This window comes from Heteronotia binoei, chromosome 4 (assembly GCF_032191835.1).
Source record: "Heteronotia binoei isolate CCM8104 ecotype False Entrance Well chromosome 4, APGP_CSIRO_Hbin_v1, whole genome shotgun sequence".
In the NCBI taxonomy this organism is placed as follows: Eukaryota; Metazoa; Chordata; class Lepidosauria; order Squamata; family Gekkonidae; genus Heteronotia; species Heteronotia binoei.
Genome location: NC_083226.1, coordinates 158541231 through 158555807, shown reverse-complemented (window position 1 = coordinate 158555807; position 14577 = coordinate 158541231). Strand labels below are relative to the sequence as shown.

General features: G+C 40.4%; 1 protein-coding gene across 1 annotated transcript in view; it reads right to left on the bottom strand.

Moving 5' to 3' along the window:
- The window catches only part of MTMR12 (myotubularin related protein 12), a 43382-nt gene extending 29051 nt beyond the window's left edge, over positions 1-14331 (bottom strand). Inside the window, exons 1-3 of the mRNA XM_060236111.1 lie at positions 14076-14331; positions 1991-2045; positions 261-394 (exon numbers count right to left, since the gene is read on the bottom strand). Coding sequence (XP_060092094.1) covers positions 261-394; positions 1991-2045; positions 14076-14321 — 435 coding nt within the window. The 5' untranslated portion in view covers positions 14322-14331. The remainder of the gene's footprint in view (positions 1-260; positions 395-1990; positions 2046-14075) is intronic.
- Between the last annotated feature and the right edge of the window lie 246 nt (positions 14332-14577).

Genomic DNA, 14577 nt, shown 5'->3' with positions numbered 1-14577 from the left:
CGATGGTTTTGTCTTAAAAGATTTATAATGCTTTTCATTTTAAAACAGTGCTTTCTGTCTTAAAAGCTTATAATGGAGTAAACTAATTTTGGTTTTAGTACAATGGTCTCTCTCCTTATTGAATCCAACCCCCTTGCCAGTCTCCACCAAACCAGTAAAAGAACTCAAGGGACCTGGGGGTCCTAGGAAATAGTACTGAATTCCAGAATTTCACAACAATTAACTATGCTGTAGCACACAGGTAGGCTTTGATTTCTTACCTCTTCTAAAGCACAATACCCAAGGAATGAGATCTTAAAATTTGTGCAAATAAGTTTCCCATATGTGCCACGATTTGATCCATCATCTTGTATACACTTCAAAACCATGTCCGCTTCACAAAGCAGCATTTCACCTGTTAGAAGTTAAGAGTTTACAGCTGTAAAACCTTCAGGTTCTTAAAAGTCATAGCTTTATCTCTAATGCTCTCGTTAATTACACTTCAGTGGGCAGAACACAGAACACATTCACATTGCTTCTTGCTGTCAATTTTTTTGTCTAAAGGTTTCTTTGGTTTGAAGTGCCCTTAATCTCCTGGCACAGTCTTCAGCCGCAGGTAACCATGACAGGAAAGTTTAAGATGGCCCTGCCTAATTGGACTGCAGGAGGTAGTTTAATGCTACTCAGTCAACACAAACATCAAGAATGCTTCTCAATAACTGAAACTCTAGCAATTCCTACGACATACAATCATTTATTTCTGCTTGTTCTCATATCTTTTACTGAACTCTTTTTAAAGTTAGTGAAAAACAGACCTCTAGATCTGGGATAGTACATACAAACCTGAATATACAACTCTTGTAATTTTAAGCCAGTAAAAATTACTTCTCAGTACGATGATGAGAGGTAAAGAAGGACATGGTTCCTATCTTTTTAAGAACTCTGCAGAAGAGGAAATTTCGCTATGCAGGCCAAAGCCTGAAATTCCTCCTTCATATCCATTAAATGTGAGCAAACACTGTCTTTTGTGTGTACATCTTGTCCCAACCTTTTGCTTCCCAGAACACAAACAGATAGCACCCAGATTTTCACCAGGAACAGAATCACTGCAGCTTCAAGGTGGGCTCTCCTTGCTGGTTTCACAGCCTGCACAGCCATTTTGGACAGTCAAAGGGAGTGAATGCAGAAAGCCTGGTTGGACCTAATCTGGTATTTGTGTCAAGATACTTTTACTAAACAAAGCATTTTTTCTTCCACCCAAGCCCTCCTTGAAGGCTGAGAACTCCTCCTGCTAGAACATGAAACTATGTCTCTAATCTCTCATCATCTATTGCAGGGGTGTTGAACTCATTTGTTATGAGGGCTGGATCTGACATAAATGTGACCTTGTTGGGCTGTGCCATGAGCATCATAAAATGTAATGCCAGATAGCAGAGATATAAACTTCATAAAGGACTTAAAATAAAACATGCTTAAAACATTAGCACTCGGTCTTAAAGGTCCTTTCTTTGTATCTTTTCTGTGCAATGCAGAGAACTGGGCAAAGGAAGCTCTTGCCTGTTTCCTTCTTTTCCCAGGGAACCAGGAGGGAAGGGGGAGCCTCAACCAACAGAAGGAAGAGAGACTTCGCTTAGTAGCTCTGTTGTGCAATTGAGAGAGCCTAGAAAAGCAAACTATCCCTTCCTCCCCAAGGGAGGAGCCTCAGCAAATGGAGAAAACAGAGACTTTGCTCTGTAGCTTATGTGGTATTGAGCAAGCCTGGTAAGGCAAGTTGTGATGCAGAAAGAAGCAAGAGAGGGAGAAGGAAGCAGAAGACAGCCAGTTACTTGGAGGCTTAATAGGATCCCTCTGAGGGCCTGATTTGAGCCCTGGGCCACATGTTTGACACCCCTGATCTATTGCATCCTGTGGGGAATTAAACAAATCCAACTGTATTTTTATCAAGCTGATTGTGTGGGAAAGGTCCTGATAACATGAAATTAAGATAGCATAAGAATTATATAAACATTACCTGGCAATAAGTGAGGCTTTACTTCCTTTTCAATTGATTCTTTTAAGTGTACTTCCTAAAACAAAAGAAGAGACATTTTTGTCTTAATGAAGACCTATACTTGAGAAAGTTCAAAAGTTCCATACTATTAGAGCACAGTATTATACTGCAGAACAACAAGTTTCAGTTGCAAAAGTTATTCTATAACTTGAGATCATAACCTGGGCTATGTGTTTTCTGCACTAAAAAAGAATCTAAAACCAATGCTAAAGAAAACATTTCTGCAACTTATGGTAAATATATAAATTAGTATAAAATTATGGTAATTTGTATTTTATAAGTTTTGTCATAAGAGTGAAGTAGTGAAGGACACTGAAGCTTTAAACTTAACCTAACCCCTGGGATTTGGGGTTAAGAATTTTTTTTTTGGGGGGGGGGGGTGTATACATTTTCCCCTTCCACACAGGACCTTATTTTTTCAATGGAAAAACAGTATTCAAAGGAACACTACATGGACACTCCTGTAGAATATTCTTCTTCTTCTTTAATAGTATTGTATGACCAGTTTATTTTCACTCAGCACATACGGATTTCTTTATAAACTGATCTACAGTGCTGAAGAATTATTTACACTTTAAGCTGCCTTAAGTCTCTATAAAGCAGAAAGGCAACTAATAAATGCTTTAAACAAACAGAGAATGCCCATTCCCATCTACAGCATAGACACGCAATATTTCCAAGGATATATTGCTGGAATGTGACTAACCTGTCTACAGTTGGCATGCCATGATCTCAGTGGTACATTACTTTGTAAAAGGTAATAATTTCCAGTGTTGCATAAAGTTCAGCCTGACGTGTCCAAATATGCTGCGGATCTTACAGAGACTATTGGACAGTCACTGCCAAACATGTTTTTGTTTACATGTATTTGTGCTTTGCATGTTGGGTTAAAATTGTCAAATTAAGTTCTGTAAGTCAGAAAGTTTACCCCCCCCCCAGGCATAACCATGAATACACAAGTCTTGGGGGCGGGGGAGAAATAAGGCACTGCTGTTCTTACCTCAGAACACTGCCTGCAGTAATCCTATACTTTTAAGGGCTCAAAAGCATCCTGCTATTCAAAACATACCAGCTAGCCCAATTCATGCACCAAAAGCCACTGCACAAGCTTTATTGCTCTCCTATTCAATACTGTCATGTTGCAGCTGCTGCTTTCATATAATGTGCTACACCTGAGGCTTTATCTCTTTTGTTTGGTAATATGGAACATCCAGTACTTCCTTCTGCCCTTTTCCATACTTGTGAATAAACAAATCCACTATTGTCAATTTCTGCCACAACGTTTAGACAACTATTCCTTTCCCCTCCATCTTTTAGAAGGAAATCAGCTACTCCCAGATCCTGTTTAGCAACCTTTGATTCAAAGTTTCCATTCAACCTGACAGGAGAGAGCCACAATCCAGTTTTGCTGCATAAATTTAAGGTCACTTACAAGTCTTTGATTAAAAGAATCCTGACCTCAAAAGGAAAAGCTATCTTTAGGCAGAGAGTGTGTCAGTTCACAAGGAAGACTGGAGATATAGTAGTAAAAACAAAGCCAAATTCAAAGGGTCTCTTAAATAGGAACTGCATACATTGATGCCATAAGGTAGCTTACATCATCCTCTTCTCCATTTTATCTTGACCACTACCCTCTGAGGTAGCTAAGGGGGAGGGTACGACTGGTCCAAGGCCACCCAGCAAGCTTTCATGCCAAGAGAGGGAATATGAACTCCCAGATCCAACTATAACACTAACCACTACATTAGCTTATCGAATTACTGCTTGAGCAATAAATTGCCATTTAATTAAACAGGCATTTAATAGCAAATCCCCATTACCATCCGACTCAATTCTGACATTAAATATAAGTTTATTCAGAATAGCTTAAGCCTAATTTTCTACTAGGCTCATATGTTCTCACCCACCCCCCACTTCCCAGCGTTAAGAGTAGATAAAAACCTTTAATAATAATATTAAAAAGTTGAACAATTCTACAAAGACTGATCTTTTAATATCAAAAATTTAAATAAAACAAATAAAAAATTGTGGTAATCCAAAGGACAAACTGGAGACAGTTCAACCATAATGGTCTTCTATAGTGGTCTCTAAACTGAAAAAAAATTCCCCATAAATCTCACCAAATAAAACATCTACAATGCAAAACATAACACCAACTTCACAAGATTATAAAATGATCCCCCTTCAAGGAATTCTGTTCAGGCCTTTTCCTAGAAAACTCTTTCTAGTGCAAAGTATGCTTTCAAACCTCTAAAATATAAAAATACAGCAAGTGTAGAAAAGAACATTTGTGTTAAAAATTTTAAAGCAAATGTTCAAAAATACCATATTTTTAAAAATCACCTATTAACAATGGGCTGAGTCTGTAGTTAGGAAGCTGATTACAAGCTCCTTAATAAAAAACTTCTGAATCCATTTCAGCATACACATTTTAACTTGTCCGGTTTCTGTGTCATATTGAACTAAAAGTTTATAACTTTGTCCTAATAGGTGCTCCTTCCACTGGGTAACTATTTTCTTAAATTCAGCTCTCTTATTTGACCTCTGTAAGTGTGAACACCTTCTTTAAGTTTAGAAGTTAACTGAAAGTATACTAGCCATTGTATCTTTCCTTTAACTGTTTGCCATTATTTAATTTCTCCTTGTGAGTTTATCATGTTTTGTAAGTTATACAGCCATTGGTTTTCCTCAGGTACTTATCATTACACACATCTATTGGTAAGGTCTTTGCTTTCTAGCAAGGGTTAAGTGACTAGCATGGGCCAATTATACTGATTAAGACTGCTAAATACTCAGTTGCTTCCTTCGAGGAAAACTGAAATGCAGGATCAATATGTACATGAAGGGTTTGTTAAATTGTTTATAACTTAAACTTCATAGTTAACATACTGCCCAACTGAACTATGAATACCAGTTGCTGAAGCGACAGAAAGAGAAGGCTACTGCCTGCATATGGACTTCCTGGAAACACCTGGCTGTTTGACAGTGGAAAACAGGATGCTGAATTCAATGAAATATTGGGCTGACCAAGACTCTTTAAGTCTTGTATTAATCTATTATTCTGAAACCTTCAGCTAGCATTTTACCGGGGGTGGGGTAGATCTTACTCTGATCTGTCAGAAGCCTTTTGCTAATGAGTACACAGCCTTCACTTTTTGAGAATTCTCAGATTACTTAAATTAATATTCACAAAATGGCTTTAAGCTCAAGTGGATACTGTATTTGCTTCCTTAAATGCACAAAATCACTGCAAAATTACCAAAGTTGTTAAGTATGCTCCGATTTCTTTCTTGTTTCACAGAGGGCTCTGAAATTTAGCATTGATGTAACTCGGGACAATGTAACAGTTTGTGCAAGGCAACTCTGGCAAGCTTCAAGAGCAGTAGCTAAAACACTATTTCACATTTTGATGTCTTGGGAGTACTTTTCCCCCTTGTTTTTACAAACATCTGCAATCCTCAAATTAAAAAAAAAATAATTCAAAGTGGTATGCTGAACTCTGAACTAAAGCTGGGTATGCAATAAGGGATCTAAAGACAAACAGGATACAGGATGCTATCCGAAAAATGACTCAGTGTCAGAACCTTGGAACAGTAAGAAAAACAGCATGTAGGGAGGGACATGGTAGAGAGATAAGTAGCAAGCATGATATTTCCACAAGCATAGCATATTATAGCAGGGATTTAAGATTTATTCATTCTGACATTCAAGAGTTGGTCAAACCAACAAGGATGATACACCACCCAGGGCAAGAACTTGGAATGTTTGTACTACTGGAAGTATTCGTATCTGCTCCCACTGACGATAGTCTACCAAGCTATGGCTACCTTCCAAATCCTGTTTTCTGAAGATAAGCAGTAATTATTATCATGTATTGTAATAAATAGCAACAGAAGTGTGGTTGCCATAAAAGCAAAGTCATACATGCAGAACATTAAGTTTCTTCCCAGCCTGTAGTGGTAGGGTGTGAGTTGTGTATTTCAATAGTTCCACATAAATAACCCCTGCATGCGAGAAAACAGGACACTGGGAAATGGCTTGTATCTTCCTACTTGCAGTCTAGACAGTACTTTTAAAGAAGTCTAATGCATAATACCACTGTATATGCAGAAGCCAAAAGTAATTATTTCTCCCTCAACGACACAGGTCAGCAAGTTCCATTCACCAAAAGTACGGTAACTTCTATTCATAAGGGACTGTTTCCCAAACTTAGCAGATGTTTAGATCATTTATGAGCTAGTGCCCATTCGGATTACTTTGCATGTGTTATTGGCAGCAGGCCAAGGAGTGCCCCCAAACAGGGCAAATTAACTGAGGAGACTGAACAAAATTTCAAGCATTTAAAAATGCTGACTGAGCGGGACTGAGAACACTTAAGCAAGATGCAATTCAGTGCAAACTTTATGGCTGAATAATGATTTCATGGCAAGGTAGCCAGACTAGGGATCACGGAATTGGAGTCTGCTCTGCCATGAAGCTCAATGCACTACCTTATACAAGTCACCATATCAGCCAGATGAACCACTGCCATCAGCTATATGTAGCTCTGCTCACTGTACCCCATTCAATTGTCTGATGAAGTATGCATGCATACAAAAGCTTACATTCTGAATAAAACTTTGTCGGTCTTAAAGGTGCTACTGGACTCCTACTTGGTTCCAATGCTTCAGGCCAACACGGCTGCCCACCTGGATCTATCTAGTGAAACAGTGCAGGTAAAGCAGCAATGGAAGGGAAGAAACCATGTGTATCATTCTTGAGCGGCTCAGAAGAAAGGCAAGATAGAATGAATGAAGACTCAGAAGTAATCTTTAAGTCTGTGGAACAACAGTCATATTTCAGTGTTTCATATTTCCTGTAAAGAACACAGAATCATTCTAAACAAAAACTGTTTGAAAACACTGTTTCCCAAACCCTGCCTTGCTCCCATTTAAGTGAAGGGAACTTTATCATGGGATTTCCCCCATATTATTTACAAAGCTAAGTGCCAGTTACGCCAGGACACCCCTCATCTGGACACACCACTAGACAGCCTTTGCCAAGTTCATCCTGAGGGTGCCTGACAGCCAGGGACAGTTCGATATCTAGCATAATATTACATTACAGTGTGGATTTCTTTGTTAAACCTTAATCCAAGAAATCTGCGAACCAGAGTTGAGTGGTGTTAACAGATAAAGCAGTGTATTTATAGGAAAGGAAAGGTCCCCTGTGCAAGCACCAGTTGTTTCCGACTCTGGGGTGACATTGCGTTCATAACGTTTTCATGGCAGACTTTTTACAGGGTGGTTTGCCATTGCCTTCCCCAGTCTTTTACACTTTCCCCCCAGCAATCTGGGTACTCATTTTACCGACCTCGGAAGGATGGAAGGCTGAGTCAACCTTGGGCCGGCTACCTGAATCCAGCTTCCGCCGGAATTGAACTCAGGTCGTGAGCAGAGAGTTCAGACCATAGTACTGTTTTACTGTTGCTTTACCACTCTTTGGATATTCCTGCTTTATTTCAAACTCTCCATTCAGTTAATACCAGAGTGAAACTAAAGACAAGTATAACCAGTATGCAGCTGGCCTAAAGGGCAAGTTCAAATATTTCCTTTCATTTCTTTGGCAGGTACACTTCAACAAAAATCCTTGCAATTTCCCTGTGTGTTGAATGGACAAACACAGATACTCTATATAAAGGAAGTTCCTTTGAGGTGTTGATTAGGCTCAGTGGTTGTATTAATGTTGGCTGTAAACTCTTCAAGGAAATACTTAGCTTCTGAAACATGATTTGTTAACTAAGTATACACCAAGTTAAATGATAAGACAAGATACCAGGTTCTATTGATATTAAAAATACCATATTAAGTGAATTTGAAGAAAAGAATTCATTCCAAATATTAAATCTGATCCACAGCTTAACAGCTAGACCAGAAATCAATACCAAGCTGCCCTTGAACCCTGCCCTAAACAACAACTTTGTGTGCAGCACAACACATTTACTGTCTACCTTGGGCCAGTATTATTTTAAAGTATTTTACTGAATTTTAACTATAGGGGGACATATATTGGTGAATGGACTGTAGTAGTTAGTCCTAATTTTTAACTTTCAAAAAATCATTTAATTAATGTATAAAGTACAATAAAAATAAGTCAGTAAGGTGAAACTGATAATAAATAAAATGCAACTATGTAACAATAGGAAAAGTCAAAAATATTCCAAAGATACTAGTATAGTGCTAAACAATGATATTTACTAGGAAGCCAGTTTTTAGCATATTCATGATGTCCTATCTATATAGGAAAAAAAGGATACATTTTTTCTAGAAAGGAGGAGTGAAATAACAGGTTTTCAACAGTAGCAATATGGTCAGAGATCTTATTCATGGCTAGAAGTTCCCAGATCTTTTGAAGCCATTGTTTCAATGAAGGAGTAGCTGGGAGATTTCCAATGATGGGATAACAAGGTTTTGGCTGCTACTAGCAATAATGAGATTACTTCTTTATGCAGGCTAGGTGTAAAAGAAATCATGTGGCCAGTGATTTTACTAATATTATGTAAAAATATGTTCCAAAAAGTTTGTATTTTGGGACAAGTCCATCAGCAGGGGGAATAGGTGCCCATAAGGTCAAAAATTTTTTCTAATTCTTCCCAATTGTGTGATGACATCCTGGTTACTGCTCAATCTTACAACTTTCACAACAAATCCATTCCCCCACGCCCTGCAAAGCTACCTATTTATGCCACCTATTCTACTCCCATCCTAGAGAACAAAATTGCTCCAAACCACAGCAATAATATTTCAGCTTCTTTTTTTTTGGTTACCAACATTGCTTGTCTTCCAATCTATGCTATTTAATAGCTTCCTTCCATACCCAATGTTCTACACTAGTGTGATTATCCAGTCACTACCAAACGAACTCCAGATTTTCACTTGACTCTTCCTTCAACATATCCCACTACTCATGAAACTAGAATAGCAATCCTCAACTTTTTGAGCCCCCTTTGGAATTCTGAGTGCAACCACAAAATGGCTGCTGAAGGAGGTGGGACCGGAAAGCCAGGGGGTAATATCAAGCATTAACTAATAGCAACTCCTTAACATTTCAGACAGAAGCTCTATCTGATAGTACATTCACTTAAAATGCATCCTATTTAAAAGTATTTTCTTGCTTATGCATAGTTTTGCTGTAAAAGATCATTGTGCTGTGGTAGCGGCTGTTGCAGAAGCTGTCTTTTTCAAATCAGCACAGCCATCAGATTTCCAGTGGCCAATCCGAAGCCCTGTTGGGCAAAAGCCCTTTTTTGGCCCAAATAAATTTATAAAAATCTTTAGCAAACATCTGAAAGGTGTCAGCAGGTGACACATTAGGGAACCCCAGTCTAGAAAATTAGCAAGTTTGCACACTTCTGATTTTTCCAATAGAATTTTTTTTCAAAGTAAAAATCTTCCAATCAGATTTTTAATATTAATTTAGCTACCGTAAGTATTCCAACATAGTTATTGTAAGTATTCCAACATATCTAATGTACTAATTAGAATTTCTGTTCAATACAGATATGCACAACTCTTGTCTGCTTCAAGGGCTTCCTCTTTCTGCAGTAGTGGTCAGAGTATCTGGCTAGGATTTGGGATAACCAGGTTTGAATCCATGAAAGATTCCTGGGTAATCTTGGGACAGTCACTTTCTCTCAGCCTAGCCTACCTCACAGGGTTGTTGAGTACAGAATGGAAGTAATGTTGTAAGCCACACTGAGCCTCTGGTGAGGAGAAAAGTAGGGTAGAAATATTCAGTTTGGTGCAGTGGTTAAGAGTAGCATACTCTAATCTGGAGAACTGGGCTTGATTCCCCACTCCACCACATGCAGCCAGCTAAGTGACCTTGGGTCAGTCACAGCTCTCTCAGAGCTCTTTCAGCCCTAGCTACCTCACAGGGTGTCTTCTGAGGGGAGAGGAAGGTCGTGGTGTAAGTGCTGCAAAGCAAAATACATTGTTGTAAGGGAAAAGTTATCAGCCAGACTAAAGAATGTTCATTCTTTTTCTTTTTTTAAAAAACTCCCCCTACTACTTTTCTTTCCTTTTTTTTTAACTGGTACAATCTTATATAAAGGTGGCACAATATATAACACTGAATTTTTAAATATTAAGTTTCTTAACTGTACTAAACATTTCCATTATGTTAACATAAGATACACACTGCATTTTAATAGTACTTTAATATTTACTGTGCACATTATTTCTCCCCCAAAGATTCCTGCTGCCATGGCTCCAGAAACTACATTTTCCTCCATGCTCTAACAGACAGTGGCAATATTCTTCCTCTTGTAAAATTCTACCTTATGATCTATTCCTGTTGGGCAATCCCTCTCATCCAGCTCTATGCTCCTCATTTGCATCTAGCTCTTACTATTCTCTCTGCAGTCACCTTACCTACTTCCTCTTCATGCCCACAGCAATCTTTGCTTCCCACAAGGAGCATTCTGCCTTACTGTGAAGGTATGAAGAACTGGAAGCTTGCTTAGTTAGGTGGCTGCAGCCCATAATCTCACTCGCCCCCCCCCCTTCACTCCCAGTAACAATTTTTAATCAAGACATGATAATTAGTGTGCCTACTGCTTCTGTTTTCAAGAAACAAAAGATGAAGAATTGTTAAAGGGGGAATATATGTGCAGTTTAGGAACCATATCAAAATACAGGTACTTCATTAACAAGAAGCCTGAATCTTATAGCTTGGTAACACAAAAACAGGATCCAGTATGTAGTAAAATACTAACTGTGGACCGCTGTTTGGAGAACTAAGCAATGCACATCTCCCCAGGAAAGAGCAGAACTGACAATAGTTCCAGCCTCTTACAGGTTATGGTCTAGTACTCCCACCCTTCCTTTGAGAAAAACTCACTTAGCAGGACCACATCTTTATTTAGATATGCTAGCTATTAAAGGAATAAATGGTTATGTAAGTAGAACTAGTTCCCAGAACCCCATCTCTAAAAATTCTAGAACATTTTAATATGACCAGGGAACAGAATTCAGAATGAGGTTACACGGATTAAAAAAAAATATATTTATTCATACCTACCTTCAGTAGGAGTGACACCTATTGATGGTGGAACACCCTTTTCCCCACTGAAGCAAGAGGGAGCCATTCATTTATATGTGAGACAATTAAACAGTGCACTTCAGAAACCAGTAGCACTGAAGGAAAAATCCATTCCTCCCCCTCCCCCCAGCAAGCAGCCCTCACTATTACTTACAGGACTGCATCTCCTGGTATACTCCCCCCCCCCCTGCCCCGGAAGAGCACTGTACTCTGGTGAGAAAAAAGCCTGGTGATTCCTGGCCCAAAAGACATCCAGCTATCTTGAACCAGAGCTTTTTTGGCCCTGGTACCAGCCTGGTGGAACTCTTTGCCTAATGACATCTGTGCCCTGCAAGACTTAATAGAGTTTTGCAGGGCTTGCAAGACAGAGGATGGTCCACCATGGTTGATGACAGCAATGATCTGTCATCAAGCTTTTTCTCCTCCTCCCTGTCCCCCATAAACTGACATTCAATGCCTCATGGGAGAAAGGGTATAAATTGATATTCAACATCATCTGAATTAATCTATGACTTAAGTGTTCTTTTACTGCTTTAAAATTTAAATTAATTTAATTATAATTGACTAATATATGTATCCATTTATATGTTCTACACAGCCCTGAGTCCTTCAGGGAAGGGCAGACTATAAGTCACAGTATCAGAAGGGGCCATACAAGCAAGCCATCTAGTCCAACCCCCAGCTCAATGGAGGAACAGACATAGAGCATCCCTGACAAGTCAAATTAATAACAACAACAATAAATGCAGTAGAAGAACACACGCATGTGTGAGTGCCTACAACATACAAGCCATCCCACTGCAAATGCTGCACCCATTAGAATGGCAGGTATTTTATTAGTATCGTAAAGCAGACCTCTGAGCATATTCAGAGTGCAGTTACTTCACCATTTTTTTCTTTGCTGTCAAGTCACAGCTGACTTATGGTAACCCTGTGGGTTTTCCATGTGGGGTACTCATTTTACCGACCTCGGAAGGATGGAAGGCTGAGTCAACCTGGAGCCGGCTACCTGAACCAGCTTCAGCTGGGATCAAACTCAGGTCATGACCAGAGGGCTCCGACTGCAGTACTGCAGCTTTACCACTCTGCGCCACAGGGCTATTACTTCACATTACCATCTTACGCATCTCCTAAGTAAAATTCAGGTGGGTAGCCGTGTTGGTCTGAAGCAAAAGAACAAAATGTGAGTCTAGTGGCACCTTTAAGACAAAGTTCAACTGTGTGAATATAAGCATTTGCGTACATGGACATAAAAGTTTATATACCCAGAATTAAACTTAATTGATTTTAAAGATGCCACTGAGCTCAAACTTTGTTCTACCTCTTAACTGAATTAGTGCTGCATTTCTTTTAACAGCAACATGTTATATGGAAAGCGTATGTGCTCAGCACATTAATTGAGGAACACTGTTGGAACATATAAGTTATTGCAACCCTGTCACTATCTAGTTAACTATTAACCCAAAGGTATCTTCATCTTTCCCTTATCCTACCGAGCAACTCCAATTTTCAACAGTGGGATGACAGGAAACACCTCCGCCACTACCCTTTGACCCTTTCCCAAGCATCCTTGACTGCAATCACTGCTACCTAATAAAGTTTGACTCCTAATAATATCTTTATCTCCCTTCCAAACGCATTAGAGGAATTGAGAACTATATACACAAGACAAATATATGCATAAAACCGTTTATAAAGTTCTGCCTTCTCAGAAGAAGTCTATTAAACGAAAATTTATCATCCTTCATTTTAAAAAAATGATGGCCCAAACAGCTTTAGCATAGCAAAGTGAAGTCATTTAGTTAAAGAAACCCTCGAGAATTATCAGTAGTAATGTATGGCTGTGAGAGTTGGACCATAAGGAAGGCCCAGCACGGAAGAATAGATGCTTTCGAGCTGTGGTGTTGGAGAAGACTCTTGAGAGTCCCTCAGACTGTAAGAAGATCAAATCAGTCAGTCCTAAGGGAAATCAACCCGGAATGTTCCCTGGAAGGTCAGATGCTGAAGCTCAAGCTCAAATACTTTGGCCACCAAATGAGAAGAGTGCACTCACTGGAGAAAACCCTGATGCTGAGAAAGACAGAAGGCAAAAGAAAAAGGGGAGAGCAAAAGATGAGCGTTACTGATGTAACTAACATGAATTTGGATCCAAGTGGGCAGCCTGTTGGTCTGAAGCAATAGAACAAAGCAGTAGACAAGTACCACCTTTAAGACCAACTAAGTTTTATTCAGAATGTAAGCTTTCATATACTCTAAGCAGACTTCCATCAGACAAAAATGGAATGACAAGCAGAGAAAGTGGGAAGTGAATTGGTATGTAGAGTAATGGAAATGTTTTAGCAGATTAAAAGAATCACAAATTGGGGGTCTGTGTTTGTTAGTTAGTGTTGTTAATTGGGCTGAAACAACAGTGGAGGGTGATAAAATGCAGACTGACGTCATAGGTGTGAAGTGCCATAAATCTGGGTATCCACTGTGCAACTGAACAACAACAAATGATTGAACACCTGGTTAGGCTAGGCTACCATTCACATCAGGGCATGTTTCGTATTGCCTTTTTAAAAATCTTTCATGTTTCATGTCACCTTTTTACAAAATTTAAGGGGAGGTCTCTTTCAATGGTACAGCATCTGCATGGTAAGCAGGATGTCCAGGATTCAATCCCCGGCATCTCCAACTAAAAAGGCACATAGGCATGAAAAACCTCCGCTTGAGACCCTGGAGAGCTGCTGCCAGCCTGAGCAGACAATACTGACTCTGATGGACCAGTATAAGGCAACTTCATATATGTTCATCCAATAAAAACTAAAAAGGGGGGGGGGGGTGCACAAATGTCAGATGCTACCTGCATGACCACCTGAGTTTCTGACCGGGGGAAACCAGACCTTTCCCCACCACCCTCCCGCCTGCACCTCAGCCGTCCTCCCCACTTCCTCCTCGGCCCCTTCCCTTCCCTGAGCCTCACCTCAGGGCTAATGTAGGAGACGAAGGAGGGCTTAGGTGGCTTGGCCCCCGCGGCACCCCCTGCGCCCAGCATTTCTGGCCCTCGGGCCGTCCCGGCGGCGGGGCGCGGGCTCCAGCCGGTGCCGGCGGGCAGGGGCGGCGACCGCGGCGGCGTAGGCAGCTCCTCCCAGGAGGAGTCTTGCTCGTCGTGCTCCTCATGCGTCGCCACCGCCGTCTTGCTCCGTCTGGCGTAGTTGACTCCTCCCATCCCCCACGGCTCACTCGAGGCTCCGAGGTCTGCCGCTCCTATTTCTGGAGAAACGCCTCGTCCAAGTCGGGCCGCCATTGGGCCGGCGGGCGGTCCATCGGCCCCAATATCCCGCCCCAAAATCCAACTCTTTTCCTGGATTGGTCCTCGCTGGGACGGCGGTTTGGTTCTGGTTTGGAGGGGAGGGAGGGCCCAAGGACCTGCTTGGGTTTAAAAGCGAGCACGGATTGACAGCTTCGTCCACCAATTCGGGAGC